General features: G+C 46.6%; 1 protein-coding gene across 1 annotated transcript in view; it reads right to left on the bottom strand.

The window, feature by feature from the left end:
* The window catches only part of LOC144170106 (ras-specific guanine nucleotide-releasing factor 2-like), a 333796-nt gene that overhangs the window by 26923 nt on the left and 284311 nt on the right, over nucleotides 1–22562 (bottom strand). The window contains exons 9-14 of the mRNA XM_077699677.1: nucleotides 20472–20582; nucleotides 19481–19598; nucleotides 12166–12326; nucleotides 9875–9956; nucleotides 6057–6283; nucleotides 366–448 (exon numbers count right to left, since the gene is read on the bottom strand). Coding sequence (XP_077555803.1) covers nucleotides 366–448; nucleotides 6057–6283; nucleotides 9875–9956; nucleotides 12166–12326; nucleotides 19481–19598; nucleotides 20472–20582 — 782 coding nt within the window. The remainder of the gene's footprint in view (nucleotides 1–365; nucleotides 449–6056; nucleotides 6284–9874; nucleotides 9957–12165; nucleotides 12327–19480; nucleotides 19599–20471; nucleotides 20583–22562) is intronic.

Raw genomic sequence — 22562 nt, 5'->3', positions numbered from 1 at the left:
TCGGAACGCAAAGCTAAGTTCAGGAGAGTATTGGTTTGGGCGAGTTGGTACATCTGGCGTATTGAAGCGCAGCAAAGACGAGGACAGGAACACAGACAGGAACATAGCGCTCTGTGTGTCGTCGTCTGTGTTCCTGTCCTCGTCTTTGCTGCGCTTCAATACGCCAGACAAAGCTAAGACAACTGCTGTGAATCCGTAATCACAGAATATATCTATAGGAATGCCATGTGTCCACACGAATAGTCCCGTTTAATGTTCAGTACGTCTTAGAAATGGGGCTTCCTGTCTGTAGGTTCAGTTTGTCAAGTAGCACGGAATAAAAGCGAGAACGCGTGCATTGCGTGTTTTGTAGATTAGCCACACACCTGATGGAATGCGGCATCGTGACCGACGAGGCGTCGCTCATCGTGCCGTGGAAAAGGTCGTTGAAATGCACATTGTCGATGCACTGCGAGAGGGGAGAGAAGCGGAAATGTTTGTTTAATAAACCCGCCGTGGTAGCCGTACATTCTGCTCTAAGCCATTCGGCTGTTATTTAGCTACCCATCGGCTTGAATAATTATTTTGCCGTCCATCCAGAGCACTTACTCAGAACTATTTGTTAGTCTAGCACAGGCTACAGGTGAAAATCAAGCGCGGAAACTCTTCTTTACTAACAAATAATGTTGTAACAGTGTGACAGCAGACACTAGAAACACAGTCACCCAAGCTGCCTTTTTTTTTCTTTTTCTTGGTAACTAATGCAGTATTATTACAAAGCATATTTGTGGGTCTTCATGTTTACTAAAGCTCGATGCCACATCAATAACTTCACAAATTGTTGTGACTGTGTGAGAATGGTAAGACCATGCAAATCTCCACAAAGCCTAAGCAGCTGTCTAAACTTGAGCTTGGTCCTTTGGCGTTCGCAAAAAAAAAAAAAAATACAAGGAAAAAAACTCCTCCGGTGCGAGGCGCCCGGCACGATTTTCGCGCAGATTCGTAGGTAGAGCCAAGCCTCACCTAGCTATGACGTCACCGAGCGCGCCGGCACCACTCCAACTTCTAGAACACTGTCCAACGTTCGTGGCGTTATCTCTCGCGTGCTGTTCTCCTCGCCAGTTCGCGTGCGTTCGCGCCTGAAGGGGGATACACAGAGCAGCTCGCGCTACAGACGCCGAGTTTGCGAAACCGGTTCTAGTGCGTGCTAACGCGGTTCACTTTGGCAGAGATGTGAAAGCCTGCGGATGAAACGATCCGGGCCTGCCAGTTATGGAGACTTTTCAGCGGCAAGTTCAAAAGCAAATGGGAGGTGCAAGAGCCCCTTCCCTGATGAAGGGAGGGGCCTCCAGCTCTGCTGTTTCTCCAGCCTTGCACCACAAGTGCAAACTGCGCCATCTTTTTTCCTCGGCGCCTTCCCTACCAATTCTGGAATTATTTTGTTTAAGGATGTTTCTGTTTATTAAAAATATGACGCTTATCTAAAAAAAAAAAAACACTCGTATGCATCCAAGAAAGTGCGTAACAACCGGATTCTTGTTTAACAAAACTGTTTCTACAGAAACTGTTCTGTTGCCTCTTTCATTCCCGAAACTGCTAACCAATGGAATTGCCTGCCCCCTGCAATAGCTAGTATAATCGATGTGCCTTCATTTAGGACTGCCATTGAAAATTGCTTTTGTTCCTTATGATTACATTTGCTCCCAACTCTGTTGTGTATGCTACTCGAATTTTTTATTGTCCACTATTATTTTGTTTTGTTTTGTTCCCAATGATTTGTATATTTTTGTTTTTTCTGATGTTAATGCCAGTGACCACTCCCTTCTGTAAATCCCTCTGGGCATTGAAGGTATTGAAATAAACCAATACATAAAAAGTATGCAAGAAAGTAAATGACTACCTTATACTTATTTAGCAAAACTTAACTTCGTATAGCTCGTTTTACCGGGTTAAGTTTGTGGCAGGTAATGACTAAACACAGCCCACATTAACAGTACTTCTAACGTAGAGCTTGTGTTAAGTAATATATGTCGCCGAAATCTGCTCTGAAATCAATCGGCGCTCGAGCTCATGTTCAGAGCGCCAATAGTCCTAAGAGTTAGTTAATTTGTGTGTGTATTTTGCAGACAAAACTTTTTAATCGCAAGTTATATCCATAATTTTTATAAAGTAAGCTATGCTCATTTATTGTCCGCCTTCATTTTACTCGTGCCGTAACATACTTAAATAGAAAGAGAATGATTGAATTTATGTTAAATATTATTTGGCAATGACGCACTCTTGCATATGATGTCCGCCTGTTATAAGCCATCGAAAAAAAACCTTTGTTCGTCTTGCTGTCCTAGTTACTCAAGAAAAGTAATGTAAAAAGAACAAAATTTTGTATGCGCTTCTCGCGATATCTCTCGAGCCATGGTAAATTGCTAATTTATCCGATTTCACTGTTATCTTTCGCTGCATATGAATGTGCATATTTTTGATTTTTTTGGTTTGTTCACTCCATGAGATATATGTACCAGTTGTTTTGACCTTATTCATTTTTGTGTTTTTATGAAATTGAAGCCTAAAGAGCAGACGGAACAGCTTATGCCGGAATTTTGTTTGCAGCGAAAGGCATGCAGCGAAAGGCAGCAAAAGGCATGCGCGAGTTTTTTCATATTCTGTGTTCCCGAGGAGATCACCCAATTGCAACTTACACACCCTCTTTTGCCTACTTTATGGAAGGGCGCACGGACGACACAAGGTAGGTCATACTACCAACCATCACAACAGTGAATTGTAATGACCCACTTTTCTTCTCCTGTAAAGTGTGCAGCACCTTTAGCTTTAGTGAAAAGGGGGGAGATTAACTTGAGGTACAACATAATGGTCGCAAATCTGTACTTCCTTTTCTAGCGTAAAGCTTGCACCACCTTTTGGTTTGATGCAAAAGAGGGAGATTATGTCTAAGCACAACACGATGGTTGGTCGAAAATTTACATTTCTTGTAAAGGGTGCACCAACCCTTGCTTCGGGGCGAAAGAGGAAAATTAAGTCTAGGCACAACACAATTGCCATTCGCAAATTTTCACATTTTCTTCTAGAAAGCGTGCATCACCCTTTGCTTAGGTACAAAAAAGGAAGATTAGCTCTAACTGCAACACAACGGATGGTTGAAAATTTTCGATTTTTCTTTTGTGAAGTGCACACGACCTGTTGCATTGGTGATAAAAAGTCGAAGCATGACAAAACATCAAATATTTACTTTTTTTCCTCCGTAAAGCATGCACCACCTTTTTCTTTGATGGAAAAGGGAAGACTAGCTCTAGGTATAACACAATGGCTGGTAGAAACTGTTACCATTTGTTTTGTAAAGCGTGCAACACCTCTTGCTTTTGTGCAAAAGGGAAAGTCTAGGTAACTCTAGTACCGACACAACGGCTTGTCGAAACTCTTTACCTGATGATGATGATGATTGATGATGATGATTTTTATTGGTTTCCCCTTTGTATCGGGGTGATGACATGTCATCTTACCAAAAAAGACTAATATACCTATGTTTTACACTTTTGGTTCAATACTAGCGCTGCTTAGGGCAGGCACAAAAAGCTTATTAGGCACAAAATACTTTTTTTTTTTCCTTTTCTTCCGTAAAGCGTGCACCACCTTTCGCTTTGGTGCAGAAGGTGAAGACTAACTCTGTGTACGACATAAACGGCTGGTCGAAATAACGTTTGTTTTGTAAAGCGTGCACCACCTTTTGCTTTGATGCACAAGGGAAAGACCAACTCTAGGCACAACACAACGGCTGGTCACAACTTTTGACAGCGAAGCTGTTTAGCAGCAAGTGGTAACTTTTCGTGTACGCAGTTAAACATACTAAGAAATTGCCGAGCCCGCGCACGTGATCACGGGCCTCGCGGCGACCGCCCGGCAGTTATAACAAAACCAAGAAAATGCCTAGCGCTCTTGTGTGCGTGCCTCGCGATAACCGCCCAGCGTCCCCTGCGCACGTTTGTCCAGCCAAGCATACCCAATTAGGGAGATTGGCCAAGACTGCGGCGACCGCCCGGCACAAAAAAACAACAACAAAATGCCGAACGCTCGTGTGGGCGGGCCACGCGGAGACCGCACAGCGTCCCCGGCGCACGTTTCTCAAGCCAAGTATACCCATTTCGGGAGATTGGCCAGGATTAAAAAAAAATAAAAACAAAAACAAAACCTCCAGCGTTTGCCGTAATCGTGGCAACACCTGCTCGGAACGGGAAAGACACGTCATAAATTACGCCCCTTCAAGGTGATGTCCACTGATTATCACTTCTAAGAAAATGAAAGAAGCTCACACTTGTAGCGACAATGATGAAGTAAAAGTCGTTTCGGCAGCGAATAAGAATCAAATGCGCTGCAATCATGGATTTAAACCTTGGTGGTGGTCGTGAAAGTTGCGTACAGATTCGCTACCTCCAAACGTATTAATGTGAGCTTCCTTCACTCTTTTTGTAAAGCGTGCACCACGTTTCGTTAAAGTGCAAAAGGGAAAACTAACTTTAGGTACAGCACAACGGCTGGTCGCAACTTTTTGCTTTATTTATTGTAACGCGTGCACGACGTGATGCCTTAGTGCCAAATGGGAAGATTATGTCTAGAAACGTGAAAAACAGCATTTTTTATTCTTTCCTTGTAAAGCGTGCACCAACCTTTTTCTTTGGTGCCAGAGGGGAAGTGTCAGTTCAGGCGCAGCAATGGGGTTGCGGGCAACCTTCATTACTTGCTAAGCCCGTCAGGCACAGTTACTCGTTACAAAGATGTAAACTGTTCGACATTTTTTTTGTAATCGTAGATTTATGTGACCCACTGAGATTATTACTAGTACGGTGTGACCGCATATGACGGAACAGATTTAAGGACGTGAGTCGTCGAATCTTGCCTAAACAAAAATATAGGTGAGCTGCGTTAAAAAAAATGCAGTTGATTGTGAAAAATAAAAATAAACGGCCAAAGCAAGCACATCTTCATTAGAAAACAACTTTATTGTTTCCTGTGTTTTAATCAATAATATTTTTACTGCCTGTCTCTACCATAATTTCGGTGGAAATCACCTCGAGTACACATTTTGAAAGCCAGACGTTGGTATGAAGAACTTGGAAATGTTACAACATATTGGATGGTTGGGCGAGTTGGTGGATGTTCATGCGGAAGTGTTACAGCGCAAACAGACGAAGGACCAAGTAGAATGCACAAGAAGGGCACCCGTCTTGTGCATTTTGCTCTGTCCTTCATCTGCTTGCGCTGTAACACTTCAACATAACGTCCACCCACTCGCCCAACTATCCACTTTGTTGTAACATTTCCTAGGGGCGCCCATTTTGTGCACTTGTGCAGTCTTCTCTGTCCTTCGTCTGTTCGCGCTGTAACACTTCAGTACGAAGTGTTAATAAGGCCAGTAGCCAGTATTGACGCTTGCCAGCGCCCCGTGTTTATCCTTTGTATGCTACCGTATCGTAGCACAGCGTGCGAACTGCCGCACACGTAGCTTGCACAGCAGCCATAAAACAAAGAAAGGAAGCCTAGGCTGCTGGGAACACCCGAAGAAAGAGTGCCAACAGGTGCAATGATACGTTAGGAGATGCGTCCGGTGTATAACGTATTCGCGTCCCCAATTGCCGCACGCCTCCGTCTGCAGCAACGGGAAGATAAATGGTCGCGGATGGGTCCATCGACGACATCAGGATGTTTTAGACACGAGCTTTAGTAAAAGCGCGGTTGGTTTCACGCGCTGCCCTCCATCGCACGCGGTTTCTAGACAGCGCTGAACAGGCCACACGCCTTCTCCACCACGACATGGAAGCAACGCAGCACCGGAGTACGGAAACAGCGGTTTTAGTGCCCGTGCCACCGCCAAACGCGCCGTTGGCGACATCAGCGAGCGAAGGGGTGACACCGGGCAGTTGCTAGGCTTACTCCGGCCGGCAACGCGCGGTTGTCGGTCGGTGCCGCCGGCAGCGCGGAGCCGACCTGCGCTACGGGTCCGGCCGAATGCGGGCAGCACGCACGGGCCGCACGGCGTATTCGGCCAAAATTCGCGGCCGCGCGTTCACCTGGCTAATGTCGCTCGTCCAGGCCGCCTTCTCCTGCATGGTTGGAGCGACTAGCTGCACCGTCACCGGCGGCGCGGTCTTGAAGTCGACGATGATCTTGAAGTCGTGACCGCCATAGTCCTTCTGTTGCCCGGAACTACCGCCGGATGCCGCCGCTGTCGCGGCGGCGGAGTCGCCGCTGCTTCCGAGTGCGCTGGTAAGGCTCGATACCGAGCTCACCGAGCCCTCTGCGGGGAGCGGGAAGGGGGAGGGGAGGGAAGAGGGAAAAAAAGGGACGAGTTCTTCCCGATAGCCTGCATTATTTCATATTTTCCAGGCCGCGGTCTGCCCGCTGCGCTCGCTCGTTTGTTTCCGTATCTACGTAAATTTGAGAAATGTACACAACGGGAGCTATAGGCTGATCGATGGGGACAGCGGCGTAGGTTGCAGAGCCAATAGCTCAGCGCGAGCAACATGTTCGCTTTATACTTGCGTGTTTATGAAGTGAAGTAAATTGATTGATTAGTTGCTTTTTTATCATTTGTCACAATAGACGTGCCTTCAGTTGCCTTGAACGCATGAAGTAATTGTTTAATTTTGTCAAGCTGGGAGAAGCATAGTATATTAAGGTTTGACGGCTTCAGTTTGACTGAAAATAACTGATGAGTTGATTTTAGGAAGCGCTATTTCAACCGAGAAAAATCTTATAGTAAAGGGCTTGTTGCAAATGACGACATAACTTATTTTAATACCGCGAGAAGTTCGACATCGCCTAAGGTCCTGACTATGGGCAAGTCGTGCTGGATGCGTGCGTGTAGAAGTTTCAACTTGAAGTCATTAACATTGGTGGAAATTACGTTGGCGCCTGCAATACCCTTCTTGAAAATTTTAAATTTCGCCCCTCCCCCCCTTCTTTCTGCATTCCATCTAAGAGGGGGTTTCGATAACTTGAAGCTTCCCGTTGTCAACATATCACGCAGTCATACACACACAAAAAAATTGTTGTGAGGTGACATGTGCGCTTGTAACAGCAGTATAAAACGCTATCGCGGTCTCATAAATCATTCTGCAAAGGTTTAATGTGCGCTCAGGCTGAACAAGAGTTTTTAACTTCTATCTTGTCAGCGCACCGTAGGTTTTCAAACACATTTGGCTGGTACGTATCACTTGCTACTGCACGCGGAAATTACGTCATTTTCTTAGTCTCATAGCGATAAAAAAAGGAGACAAAGCACTGATAAAGTGTAGCTTCGGTTGGCACCGTTCCAATTTTACTGGTCTTTCACATAAAGGCACAGTCGCTAATGCAATTCTGATATACAAACGATATTATTATTATATTACCAATATTATTGCTATTGTTTTTTTCGTGGGTCTGGCGATTGGCCTTCAAGAAGTGGTTCGAAACACCGCATTGCAGTTGCATTAAAGACCACAATACAGAAGCGTGCGCTGCTGCGTCTGTGAACGATCCATTGTCTGGAAAGGTTTTCGGCCTCTGCGTTTATTTCAAGCGTCGGTTGGAGAAAGTTTCTCCCGGATTCGTTCAGTTACGCTTCCTTCTTCTTCGCGCTCAGAACGTTCCTAATGCGCTTGGGAAGGAGAACAGCTGTTTCCAGTGCCCCGTTATATGGCGTCGCCACTGAAAGATGGGGATACGGTGGCTATATCCCCCCCCTTTTTTTTTCAGCCTCAGCTTCGGAATCTCTGTTTCTTGCCTTCTTTCTGTAATATTGCACCTCGTCCCCTTACTTCCATCGCGATTTAAGAGGCACCTTCGTGGCAGCTTTTTCCCTCCTGTAAGGCTCTTTCAGCCAGTCGTAAACAATGATCCTTCCGAACCACGGCCCGAGAGCAACGCGCGCGTGGTTTTGTGCATTTCTTTTGTCGTCTTTCGCTCGCGAACATCGCCATTTTCTTTGTGTTTTTTGTTCTTTCTTATGTTGCGAATTGTTCGGAGAACTTAGCAGCTGGGCTTGCACAACCAAAACAACCGAGGAAACATGTTCTGAACGCGCCTGTAAAGCGCTCAGGAAGTCCGAACATTGCCTGCGGAGTTTTACGCGTTGGCGCCTCTGCGGAGGCAGTTTTCGCACCGGGATGAGCGATAGGGCCTCAGTTTCAAAGTTCCCGCCTTAATCGGGAATAAAAGTAATTTATAGCGAAGGCAGAGCCGACCACAGATGAACGAAGGTACGTAGCGGGCGGCAGTCGCGAGCGTTGGAACACTTAAATTTGGTACACGTGACCACGCTGAGAAAGGTCAGGCTTGATAGGTATATGATTTCATCATATTTGTTGACAAAGTCTGATAAAGTGCCGGCATTCTGTGCTGGAGTGCCTACAGCTTTGCAGCCGCAGCTATTCTGACGGCACTCGCTGCAGACGCGGTCGCCGAGACGTTTGCAGTTAAGTAGGTCAAGCGGCTGAGTTAATCTGTAACAGAAAACTTCACTGAGGCGACAAGAACTATATCGTCTGCGTCCACGGCGAGCAATAGGCTAGTAATTCCGCGTTCGCAGTATATCGCATATTTTTCTGCCATTACAGTAGAACCTCGTTGATACGTTAAAAAAAACGCGAGGGAGAAACGTATTATTCGGGAAAACGTATGATCCGCCGCAGTAAACAAACAAACAAAAAAAGCAATCCAGGGACGAACATGAGCCTTCAATGGATTTTTAACTTGTACATATCTGTCAATGTCTGCTGGCGCATGCTGCGGCCCTTTCAGAGCAAGAGCTCCTTTTCTAAACATTGCAGACTTTTGTCCGCACTGGGACTGTCCTTCGCGCGAAAGTAACTCCGCACCGCTTCAAATCCGACTGCGGCCTGAGCATATGCGGCCGCCGGAGACGCCACCTCTTCGTCCCCGTTGTCGCCACCATATTTCTCGGAGGCTTCGTCCAGCGTCGGCGCTGCTTCATGGCGTGAGTCCGTCACGATTTCTTCCAAGGTTAGCGTTTAGCACGTTGGGACGTCGTTGTACGGGCGACATTGACTAAAGGCAGCCGCGTTACCAAGTTACTCCGGCAAGCCCAGCATTGCGGTGACCGCCGCTCGGCGCCTGCTTATTGCGCCGCGCGCGCTGAGGCTCGGTCCGCACGCACGTCAGTACGTTTTTTGTGTATCGTAAAGCATATCATCCGGTCGTAGTTAGATAAAAGTTTTAAAATTTTGAACGTACTTACCGGGAAATCGTGTTACCTAGGAACGCAGCAACAGAAATAATTAAAAAAAAAACCAAAGAAAACACCGTGACGCTATGGAACATTTTTGTGTTCACAACGACACCGTATTAAGCGGGAAACCGCACGAAGCGTGAACGTATTAACGGCGTTCTACTATATTCCGAGAAATATCAGCAGGCAGACGCTCCGGCCGGTAGATGTAGGACATTGGTTAGAAGCATAGTTACAAAATGCGGTGTGGAAACCCGGAAAAATGTACCGCGTCCGTATCTCTGGTCTATAGCAGAACATTACGGAACACAAGTGAATGCCGCCAAAATTTGGTTGGTGTTCTTGCGCTTTTTTTCCCGCGAAAAGTTCGCATAGTAGCCGCACACGTAGGCCGTAAACTAATTTATGTATATATTCGCTCTCAATGAAAGAAATCAATGTAATTGTACAGTGCGCTGTAAGTTTTTAATGTACGTATAGGATAAGAAACGTTCGTGCTATGTTTTTAAGCTTTGTTGCGCTGTCTTTGCCCCCAAGCGCACAGCTAGAGGGCGTAGGCTGCGCGAAGAAGGTGAGGCCGCTGCGCCTTGCACCCGAAGCCGAGCGCCTAAAAAATCTCTCGGTGCGCGCGTCAGAGACGCAGAAAGATCACCTCACCACCATCGTCCACGATGAACTGGAACTGATCGTTGGGGTCTTCGATGAGGGTGGCATCGGCCAGGGGAATCTTGCCCACGCCCTGCGTTACGACGCAGCAGCAAGAAGACGACGCACTTGTACACTTCGCGGCGCCTCAAGGACGACATTTTAAGCAGCTTAGGAAAGAATACGATACAATAGAGTTCATTATCTTTAATAATGTTAACTTCGCATCATGCATTCGTACCGTTTGTGATAGACACATATCAAACGGAAAGTGTAGACTCCGTGAGGTTTCGTTACTATAAAGCATGCCGTAACTATGACTGGTGCAAAAAAAAAAAATGAGTTCTAATTATCTGAACTGTTTTGCTTTTACCCCCATCTGGCTCATCGTTTATTTATGTGTCAATAGAATATCTTTGGAGAAGCCATAACACCACCTGCGGCAAAGACACGTGTAACTCTAAACAGCTTGGAAGGAATATAAGCAGGGAAGGGTGCTCGCGTATCAAACGAAATGACAGAAAATTTGTTGTTTTATAATGGGCCTCGCAGAACAGCTACGCAGTTTTGATTTCATTATATGGACGAAGGGCCTGGAACTTTATTTGCCTGAATAGAAAGGAAGCCTCGTGTTAAGGATAAAAATGGTAAAACCGAGGACGAACGAAATGCAGTTACAAAAACGGACACGCAAAAAAAAAAAAAAACTCTAAAGGGGGCGACTTAGTGTGCATGCATACAAAATACATCAAGTTACACAAACAGAAAAAAATTGAAAAAACCCAGAATGTTTCTCTTGCAAAATCCTGCGTCATTATCTGCGGGAGTTAATTAAAAAAAATCATTAATCGCTTGTCTGTGCCTTCTTTCTTAGTCCTCGTCATTTGCGTTGTTTCGGAAGTTCATTAATCTCGAATTCTAAACCGAACGCACGTGTTCTTTTTGAACGGGTAAGCCCTCTTTGCCGCATACCTCGTTGTTTTAAGATGCAAATGAAGATTGTTGCGTGACAAAAATAGAAAATTGGAACGTTTCACCAAGCGAAACGAAAAGTCGCCAATTTGGCTATCGACAGCGATAGCTGCCCCTTTGGCTATAAATAGCCAAATGTGGCAACCATCGTCCGTCGCAGGAAAGTAAATGCGAGCCAGTTTCATTCCAGCGATCCCGTGGATGATAATTTATTCGTCATTCGCGCTCTAAGCGTGTCACGAGCAAAGCAACACAAGTGCACGCTTTTTCTAGCACCGTCTAGCGTTACGTTGAACTGAGATAAAGGGGTCATGAAGACAAAATAAAATGCCGTTCAGTTTGAAGGAACTTGCCTTTGGTAACTAACTCAGCTCCATTCTAGCCACGAAAGACGTTTTTTTTAACCGAGCAAACGCAAGAAGTATTGAAATACTTTCAGATTTCGCGCTGAGATGACTTAATATGGCAGTAGTTACCTAGTATGAACCACCACTAGAAACACAGTTATTACCTTGTTAACTGCACGTTAACATTCAACTGTTATGATCCAGCGGAACTAGAGGCCACACTACTATCGCCCAGTCGTGTTTCGTGTTTCACGGCCGCGAATCGCACAAACCAGATCCTGTGAAGTCATAAAGAAATCATCGGAAAATGGCTGGTGAGTCGCCACTGTTTCGTACGTTTTCCTTAAAGGGACCCTGCAACACTTTTTTCAACTCTTTTTAAAATCTTAAATGCTTGCAGAAAGAAGTCACCCAAAACACCAAGTACTTAGATTAGGGAGTCGCAAAGTACCTTAGCCAAAAATTACTGCTCTATGCCCATCAGATAACTTGAAAACTCGCTCAAACGATTTTTCTCTCTTTCCCGGTCTTGACGTTATTCGACCGCTCGAATTACGTCATTAAGTCCATGTAGCGGCTGTTGGCCGGTTTTCCTTAAGTTGCCGCAATGAACGCTGACCGATAGCAACTTTAAAAATAAAGCCACAAAAACAAAGCAGGAACGGAAGGCGTATCTGGTGCGACGAGCAAATCACGCAGTGCCGCTCCATGCTGGCGATAACTGTAGCTTTCGTAGTGCTTCCAGACGCGAAGGAAAGAGTGAAAGCGTTTATCGAAAGTGTTGCGGGGCCCCTTTAATATCTTGATGATTTGTTTGAATTTAGGATAAAATTGGCATCATCGTTGTCCCTACAAGGCAGTCTATTTTAACTAACCATAATTGCATTTCGTCTCCATGGCCTCTTTAAGGCTCCGGTTTCCGTATCATTTGTGCGCACGGCAGTAAAAAGGCCCCCCTTCCGCCACGGGTAAGGGGACGCGTACCTCGACCAGGTGGAGCTTCCCGGCCGACGTGCGGTTGCAGAGGAGCATGTGGTTGGTGAAGAGGTAGCACTGACGAACAACCTCCTTGTCTCCCTTCAGGTTTGGGATGCGCGATCGCTGGGACTTGGCCTTGTCCGAACCCACCACGTGAATCACGTTGCCTGCGGTTGGGAAGGCGGGAGACGAGGCGGCTCTCCAAAGGTGCCACGCCACTTCGGGTTACCTGTTGCCTACAGAGCTTTTTAAAATACGGAAGTGTTTTATTCCGGGATTCACGAAGATTTCACTTACGCCATATCCGTCACGGAAGTGACGCCAGTGCAACGAAGCAAGCGGCCTGTAAAGGGTGCACACCTACACACAGGGTATTCCTGCAGGGAAGCAACCTTTAGCACTAAAAAGTACGTTATATATCGGGTTGTTCGTTTTCAGGTTTTATATTTCAACACGAAAGTGTGTTATGTCGCGATACACCAAGATTTCAGTGACGTCATATCCGTCACAGAAATGACACCAGTACACCTTTGCCGAAGCGACCCGCCAGCTGGACGTCGCTTGCCAAGCACACCTACAAGACAGCCGCCGACCCACAAATCATGCTCAGCTGCAGATTTCACTGCAAATTTCACTTTCGTGTTTTACCGATTCTTATGACAGAGGAATCAACCACAGTTTTTTCTAACGATCGCCGCGGCGGACACTATGCAACGTCCGGTGAAAGTTGGATTGTTCAGGAAGGTCGTAGAACCATCTCATAAAGGCGATGTTTCGCAAGCAATAAGCTGTTGCCTCTTGTACTGCGCCGATGACTCTATAACTATTTGTGACTGGTAGTCAAAATGGCCCATAAACTGGCTCCTGGTTGCTCCCATTTAGCGGGAATCTGCTGGGAGTGTTCCTGAAATGTAATGTTTCCTCAAAAGGCAAACATTTTAACCTTCAATACTAACTGTGCAAGAAGAGTAGCCGAAGAACCTAAAAACTTTCGAAAGTAACCTGATGTCTGAAAGGGCTTAACATGCGTATAAATTTCAGCCGCGCCGTTATTGTAGATATGTGAAAGGACTGTGTATCTTCTGGGTCCAATTTATTATTTGGCCCTATAGAAACAAAAAAATCGAAGAAAGAAGGGCCACCTTCTTGTACAAAAACTGTACAAAAATGTACAAAGACTGGATTTGACGTGGATTTGAGATACACAGCTGTTGTATTCGATATGAAGTAGGCTCTATTTCCCAGAAATACACCTACAGATTTCTATGGGCTTAACGTGGACTCAACAGCGAACAAAACAGAATAAAAACGTTTCGAATTCTCAGGCACTACGCATAAAATTTTAGCGAAGTAAAAAAAAAAAACTCTCATGGAATGACTCTAATTCTGCATCGCACGTAAGAGAACATTACGAAAATTTTACGAAAAATTTTCGTAATCTCACTTTTTATATGGTGGAAAATTACTGAAATTACAACACTGACACGCAGCTGCAGTGCAGCCCAAAATCCATGTTTCCACTAATTTAGGCTGAGAAAAAAAGGATTTATATTTCACGATAAATTATTTATTTTCTCAAGTTCGCATACCAAAACCACCGTAAAGTTTGCTCGAAAATGTTCGCACCATATTCCGTATGTGCCGAATTCTTATAGAGAATTCTGTGGGGATTGCGGTATTTTAATGTCGTCATTTCTCACAACTTTTTCTCAGCTATCAACTGCATTTAGTTGTCATAACGTAGCGAGAAGCAGACGTTCCACTCACTTTAATCAAAGGAGTAACTGAGGCTCGCAAAGTACCGATGCTAAGGGCTCACTGAATAAACAACAGGCAACAGGGCGTTGTGTTTGAGATGTGTTGGCGTTGTTGCTGCCCAACAATTAAGCTCCGACGGCGCGGTAGTCTGTAAACTCTACTGAGGCAACTCCAGGACACAACGGGCATGTTAAATGGCGGTTCAACTGCGCTAATTGTGAAACGAATTCAAATGAGTTGTCGCTTTAGAACGCCCGTTTGACAATCTACCTCGGAGAGCGTCTTCCGGTGCTTCCTACTGCGGGCCATGAGTTTGGAGACGCAGCGAAGCTCAGAATTCAAGGATATACCCAATTAGGGCTTCAGTAATTAACCAATGTCACAAGCGGAGCACGACCTTAACGGGGCGGCGCTATTCTGCCGTGGGCCATGCTTGGTTAAATACAGTACCCTTGTGAGTACAGGGTGACATTCGGGGTGACGTGGGACGTTTTATCACGAACTGCCCAGATAATGCGATGCAGCACTGCGCTTTAAATAACTGCGAAGGCGAGCCACCTAAAGAGACCAACTTTTGGCTGCCACAAAAGCATGCATGTTCGAGATAGCCGAGTTAATTGATACAGATGCAATGTGTTGGTCGCGAGGCATTACGTCACGCAGCAAACAAAACGGGGGGGAGGCGTTTAGGAGCGAACGTTCAGGCACGATGGTGTCTTTTTTCTGGAGCCAAATGTCGGACGGGGTCGATAGCTAATCTCGTCTTCGAAAAAAGGGGATTAGAGCTTCGTGTTCCGCTTTCAGCAGCGGCTTCGGCGGCAGTATAGGGTTGTCTGGGATTCGGCCCGTTCCCACTAGACGGCGGCTCAGCGGAAAAAAAAAGCGAGGCTGTAGGGAAGCAACCTGAGTGCTCGGAAGTGCGCCGTTGCGCTGATAGGATTTCCTTAGCGGATAAAACTGCAGCGGCGTCGTGCTTTTCTAAACTGATGGTCGAAACGAGAGCAGGAGGAGAAAAAAATAGAAGAGGGATAAATCGAAGATGTAGAAGCGAGATGGGGAGAACAGAATGAAATAGCGAGCGTGATTATGTCGAGCTTTCAGGATTTTAGGATATATCTGAAGAATAACGGGTTCTGTTTTCAGACTCAGTCGGCGTATGTTTTATTCCCTCTCTGGCATTTACTCCGAGGAGACAGTTGGGAAAGGAGCTTCGAGCTCACGTCTTGAGCTTTCATGCCGACCCTTGCGTGGTATATGTAGTATATTCCTTCCAGTGCATTTTAAGCATAACTCCTGCATTCAATTCTTGATTCGCCTAACTACGAAGACATCATCATTAACCTTAATTACAACGCTTTTAACACGAAAGTGTTTTATTCCGGGATTCACAAAGATTACACTTACGTCATATCCGTCACGGAAGTGACGCCAGTACAACGAAGCAAACGGCCTGTAAAGGTTGCACCCCTGCACACACGGTCTTCTTGCGGGGAAGCAACCTTATAAACTAAGGAGTACGTTTTATTTCGGGTTGTTCGTTTTCGGGTTTTATATTTTAACACGAAAGTGTTTTAGGCCGGGGTACACCAAAATTCACTGACGTCAAATCCGGCATGGAAATGACGGCAATACACCTTTGCATAAGCGACCCGACAGCAGGACGTCGCTCGCCAAGCACACCCACAAGACATCCTCCGACCCGCAAAACATACTCAGCTGCAGATTTCGCTGCACATTTTACTTTCGTGTTTTACCGATTCCTATGACAGGGGGAATCAACCACAGTTTTTTTTATTATTATGAGCGCTACGTTGACGCTGTGCTGCGTTTGGCGATGTAAATGGCAGTTAAACTGCAAAAGTGGTTAGTCCACGTTACAGCGAGGGCATTTTTGAAATAAAAGCTACGTTCTAAGTTTAAATTATTTTTTAAACGGCGTGCACATAAAAAATAAAGTAATAACGCTGTGGCCGACATGAATTGCTCGTGCCTTTTTGATGTGCATTTTACGTTGTCTGCTGTAAAAATTACTGTGCGAGCACATTCCCCCACTCCTGTAGTAAAACAATCTTCCTGGTTTCACCGAATCTACAAATTTTGTATGACGAGGACAGACGCAACACCAACGCGTGAATACGAATAGGCGTGAACACGCAAAATTTTGAATATCATTTAATAAATATCAAAGAATGTCGTGAATAACTTATTACAATGGCTACCTGGGTGCGGGTGTGTACTTGGGGCCGCGGAATCATTGTGCCTTCGGGAATCGCAATATTCACGTCTGCGTACTTAGGGGGCTCATCTCCCGTGTTCTCGTTTCATTTGAGTTTGACAGTACGTTCATACGCGTAATTTAAATTGGTGCGTTAATCTTGCACTAGCCCAAAAGACGGCAGACACGTTTGATGCCTTCATTTATCCGCATTGAATGGCCAGCTACGTCTCTGACGTCGATACGCGCCTTTTCCTGATTTTAATTAGGTCCTACCGGTATCCAACGTGCGAGAGAAAGTCACATTCTGTTACTTCCACGCGACTCACGCTGGAGTTGGCGTTCTCGAACAAAGCCTTCGGTATTTGCATACCACGTCGTTGTGTAAAAAAGACTTCGTTCAAAGGCTGAACCTCATTTGATCTCTCATTCAGCCTAGACCTGAAGAGCCCGGGGCAGTGGACAGCGCCGCACTCGACGCGGCGAAATCGAAGAGATCACTCGTCGTTGGCCCGCCGTGCCGTCAGCCGGCGATGACTGGCAGCGCTGACGACCATCTAGCCTGCCCTCCTCCCCGATACCGCCTGCAGCTCGCTCGGGGCAAGATTTCTTCGCCCACCGAGAGCCCTTCCCGCTTGGGCGGCTGAGCAGGGAGCATCTTGACACGGCGTTTAATTATGTCCGGCCGGCGCGAGCGAGGAAACGGGTGTCCGCGCAGGAGAGTGCGCCTGCCGCCTTTGCCAAAAGAGGTCCATTCAAGAAGACTCTTGGCGACGAAGCTTCGCTTTCTCTGCGGTCCAGACAATCAGGGCGGAGGGAGTAGCGGGGGGAGGCGGAGAGGAGAGGCGATAGCTGCCGAAGGGGGGGGAGGCAGGAGGCAGGAGGCGGGGGTGCTTAATGAGTGCCTGGTCGGATTAATTATCCTTGCTCTGGGACAAGCCCCGGAGGACATCAGACTTTCCTATAGCGACCCGCAATGCCGACCGCGCATTAGTTGCGTTCACATATGCGCGAAGGCGGCCGGCAGGGAGCGCAGGCCTATAGTGGGCCCGTTTCGATCGCTGGGGCTTTCGCGTTCCCTGGGAGGACGAAACACACTCGCGCCTCCAATGTGCTTTGCGTGCCTCGGCGCTTGCATCGTTGCCCGCTTTGTTCGGGAGCGCTTTTCGCGCTTACTATTGCCCGAGCGGTTTGGGGTAACGTTTCGACATCAACTTCCACCGGAGAATGAGGCCCGTATGCTATTTTCTGCCTTCGAATGTTCTTAGGAAAACGCCTGGCTAGTCGACAAGACATCTGCAGGGCGTATGGGCTTCCTTGTGTTTTTAACCACACCCAATTAAGGATGCGCATTCGCGTGGCGCCATTTGCTTTCTCCCGTTTGTTTCCCTTTGTCTATTTCACCTTAGGCGCTAGTAACCTCCCGGCGGAGTGGATCTCGTTCCAACTACAACATTTCGTGAAACCGGTAAGACTCGTGAAAACGAACAGCTAATATCGCCTTCAGATAGCCTTATCTCTTTAATGCGAGGCCTTTTTTAGCAACGACTGTCCCGACACGCCGCCTGACCTGTCTGGTCTTGTAACAAAAGCAGAAGCCCGCGCTGCGCGTAAGCAGAGCGGCAATGCGCAGTCATTCACATTCGAACCACCTTATCTCTCTCAATTCAGACATTGCTGCTCATACTAGGTTTAGGTTTACTAGCACTGTCAGCCACGCATTCTCCGCAAAATATGCTGTCTTCTTGCTACACGCAGAAAGATAGATTAACATTTTAATCGTGATTGCGATTCGCTGACCTTCCACTCAGGCTCGGATTCACGAAGCATAGCTTTCTGAATCGAAACGAAAAGTGACACAAAAGGTGACATCATGAGTGACCTAGAGACCGAATGTCACTTTCGGTGACAACATTAATTCTGACGACGCCATGTTGACTTATGACGTAACAACAAAAAGTGACGTCATGAGTTACCTCACGTCAGTTCTGCTGGCATTGAGTACATTTAGCAGGGGTGGGGCTCAAGCAAACTTATGCTGCTTCCGACGAAGACTGAATAGAGCAGACAAGGTCTGTAAACACCGCGCAGCAACCACTCGAGAAGAAAAGGTGGAGCCACTGGACCACCGAGTAGAATGAGACGATGAACCAAGCGTTTTTTGCCAGGCTGCATGTCTGGTCTAGGTTTTTCTATGACGTAACTGTATGTCTTCGTGGATGCAGTTTATGCAAATGACCCCTTAGCTTTCCAGAACTAGTAAATTCAGGCTTGGGACGGGGAATCTAAACGGCAATGGCGGGCATCATCTTTACTGCAACATTATAGAACCCCACATTACGCAGCTTCGCTCTCTTTTAGGTTGCCAAATGGGCTGCGTGTGACGTCGACCTTAATTACGAGTCGAATGTTTCGTAAGCATGTCAGCGAAACCCCGAATTTCTTCTCCCCTTCTTTCGACCTATTTTCGTCATTGGTTTCTACTCCTTATTTCTTTAGCTCTGGTGTAAGGTAATAGCTTGCAAATTGTTTGGGCCCTTCTTCTGATTCCTGATGCTTTCGCTGCTCCTGATATTTTGATATGAAAGTGTTTTATTCCGGGCTTCACGAAGATTTCACTTACGTCATATCCGTCAGGGAAGTGACGCCAGTACAACGAAGCAAGCGGCCTGTAAAGGGTGCACCCTTGCGCACAGGGTCTTCTTGCGGGGAAGTGACCTTTAGTACTAAAGAGTAGGTTATACTTTGGGTTGTTCGTTTTCGGGTTTTATATTTGAACACGAAAGTGTTTCATGGCGGGATACACCAAGATTTCACTAACGTCATATCCGTCATGGAAATGACGCCAGTACACGTTTGCCGAAGTGACCCGCCAGCAGGACGTCGCTCGCCAAGCACACCCACAAGACAGCCGCCGACCTTCAAATCATGCTCAGCTGCAGATTTTGCTGCACATTTCACTTTCGTGTGTTACCGATTCCTATGTAGGAGAAATCAACCACAGTTTTTTTCGTACATTCTCTATCTCTTCCCGGCTGTATCAAGAAATAAATGCTTGGTGGACCGAGCATGCGCCTTCGTTAAAATGAATAATGCGTTAATCACCCGTTTGATTTGAAAATGGATGCGGAATGGTTCGTTGCGTGATTGTGCCTTTAAGTTCCTGGTACTTCTCGTCATAATTTGCAAGTGATAACCGCACTGAAGCATGCCGACGCCAGAGCGGCATCTTGTCTAGAAATGCTAGAAATGAATGTTAGACATGTTAGAAACGTTAGAAATGTCGACATGCCTGACCCTTGCAATCATACCCAGCCTCTCGCATTTAGCATCTCCGCGGCCACTCACCTTGTCTGACGAACACTTGGTTGACGTCCAAGAGGATGTCACAGCCTCCTATGATCATCCGTTCTATGGCCAAGTTCTTACGGATGTTCTCTGTTTCGCTCACTTCGTCGTGCATTTGCTGCAAGGCGAGAGAAGAAATTCTATTGCAAGACCCGCACGGTATCGGTTGAAAGCAAGGTTGGCGCGCGCTGTGAAGCCCACTGTCGGGCTCGTCATTTCTATTGATGAAATTCTGTCCTGTTTTAGCTTCCACGCGTGCGTTACCGAGGTCTGTGAACTCGTTGGTTGCATCCCTTGTATGCCGTCTAAAATCAGACTAGATTCTTAGTCAAGCAAGAGCCTGAATTAGCTCCAGTAAACCTTGAATTTTTGTTCAGAAATATTTGTGTCGAGCGGGATAGACATTGTGTAGAGACACCAGGGGGCACCTGTATTGTCTATACGCCGATGGCTTCACACACACAAAAAAGTAACATCAAGCAGGAAAATAAGAAAATGAGGGCACTTAGGAATATGATCTTTTAAAAATGCGAGAAAAGCCCTGACGCTTTCCGTTTCCCAGGTGTAAAAACATGTATAGGTTAAATATACAGGTTAAGTTGAAGCAGTGAATAAATGAAGTAGCGAGGTGTTTTAGTGCTGGATGCTTCTTCTAACTGTTTCGAACCGTAAAAGCTGGCCTTGCGAAAGATTGCGGGCTTTTGAGTTTCATTATCATCTCAACTTCTACAGCTGCTTTCCCGCCTATTTTGGGACGGTCCGTTGCTAGCATGCGTAACAAACGCGCTTTCGTCGAACACCTCGTGATAAATGTCCGCATCCGGCCCAATTCGTTTCCAGTAGAGGCCGGAACTAAAGCGATCGCTTCTGGGAACGCTCAAATTAAGCGAATGGTTGGGGGCCGAGCGCGGCCTCGTTTCGCCGCCGGCGACGAGGGTCAACATCATTACCGAGTTTCGTGTCGAGGGAGCGCGATAGCAACAGTACGTACGCGCGACAGTTCCTCGAGCTTGGTCCGTGCCGTCTCCAGGCTCCTGCGTTCGACGTGGTTGTGTGGTGTGTGGGCCAGCAGCTCGTGCAGCGTGATGATGTACCGAGGCACCTGCGCGGGCGGCCACCTCAATGGCCGTCACATCGCCGGAACGGGCATACGAAATGCGCGCCGGCAGTTCACCGAACGCCGAGTAATATAGCTAGCATCGCGTCTAAAGGGCGATCAGCACTTTACCAGAAGGACTATGCAGTCGAACCTCGTTATTACAAAGTATAGTATCGGGACAGCAAGTCAGTTTGTTATATCCGATATTCGTTGTAACAGTAGAGGTAACAATCAGCTCTAAGGAATGGACAATCTGGCTCGCGCAAAAATACTGGCGGCCGTCGGCAGGGCGGCACGGCAAGTTCGACGCTATAGTGTGCGCGTAGCTTAAGTCAAGAATGTGACGCTCAGAAAAAAACGGAGAAGAAAATGTGTACAGGCCTTGTTACCGATGCCTCCTATCTTTGTGTAGTCATCCGATTAGGGACGTTGCGCGAGGGGGCAGTAAAGAGTTCTGGCTACCTATTGTGATAGTGTTCTAGTACTGGCTTAGAAGTGGTACAGTATACGCTCGTTAATTTGAACTCGGTTAATTCGAACTTCCGGTGAATTCGAACTGACGCCCTGGGCCCTGCACAGCCCTGGATATTTCAGTGGGGGAAAACCCCCGATAATTCGAATGCATCGCTTTCCAGAGCGGTTCATTCGAACTGGAATCCACTGGTTTGCGTCGCTCTTCGCAGACAATGTGTTGCAAATCTAAACCAAACCAAATTTACTAGAGATGCAAAACTACGAAACAGAGGAACAACAACGTATACTATATCGCACGTGCTATGCTGATGCGACAGCCTATTTTCGCTTCTGCAGCGGGCGTCGCGCCGCCGGCGCCGTTCGCTATTGAAGTTCCATGAACGTTATTCACAAAACCAGCTGCCAAAAACGTCTAGTAGCGCCTAATATGCGATAACGAGTCGAGAGGTGGCTTTTTTGTGGTCTGCCGCGCAGTGGGGCACGAAGTCAGTTCATTCTAGCGCCCAACCGCTAATTTGAACTCCGCTTAATTTGAACAATCTTATGGTGCCCTTCGAGTTCGAATTAACGAGCTTTTACTGTATTACTACATGCTACTCCACAGTAAATACTCTTCAGTTTTTGGATTATAGCGACTCCTTTTGTAGCAGCATGCTTTTTTAGTGATAAGATAGTAAACCTTTCGACAGCTGCTGCCACATGGATTCGCCACTCGACTGGCTTCCCAGTTTACTCGCACTCGGTGGTCTACACTGAGTATTCCGATACACACTGGGGTCAACTTCTAGTTGTAGCTAATCAGCCCGTGCACAAGCACCGTCAGGATTTCATCGTTTCCGCAGGACTCGTAGACTGAAGCTGTAAGGCTGCATACCGTTATGTCGAGTAACGACCTTGGTGGGTACATGGTTGCTTAAGCACGTGGACACTGCCGAATGGGCTCCGTGTTGCAGGGGCCCCGAGTGCGTGGATAGTTAGAGGGCGAGTTTTCTTGCAATGAGATCGCTCTGAGCAGTGTGTACGTCTTCGGCACAAGTGCGAGTTCGGTTTGCAGCGGAAACGGCAACCGTTCCTGGCGCGTTTTTGAAGGGAACTGAATTGTGCGCACTTTGAGGTAGTTTTTACGACGAACGGCACGTCGTAACAACATTGAATGTTGCGGAAAGCAGACATGCAGAAACAGTTTTAAAAGGTGACTTTTAGTATGCGTAGTTAAAAAGTACATTTTAAAAAGCATAGTGGACCCGCATTCCAAACTTAGGTTTTGGGCAGGTTTTTGGTTGTCTCGATATGGAGAATGAATGAGTACTGGCCATGATGTTGGCATTCAAGTTTTTTAATAGCTCTCCGGGAAAACCTCGAGAGAATTTTTTCGCGGGTAGTAGCATCACAAGAACCTATTTATTTCGAACAATCGACCCATTCTATTTTGAATCGACTCAGGATTACACAACAATGGGCTTTCAGCGACCTTCGCTATCATGTGCGTGGGCAGCCAGATTAAAAACA

This window comes from Haemaphysalis longicornis, unplaced genomic scaffold (genome assembly GCF_048455015.1).
Source record: "Haemaphysalis longicornis isolate Haplotype H1 unplaced genomic scaffold, Haemaphysalis longicornis Haplotype H1 scaffold_2, whole genome shotgun sequence".
In the NCBI taxonomy this organism is placed as follows: Eukaryota; Metazoa; Arthropoda; class Arachnida; order Ixodida; family Ixodidae; genus Haemaphysalis; species Haemaphysalis longicornis.
Note: the sequence above shows the minus strand (reverse complement) of the source record. Positions and strands in the feature narration are given on the sequence as shown.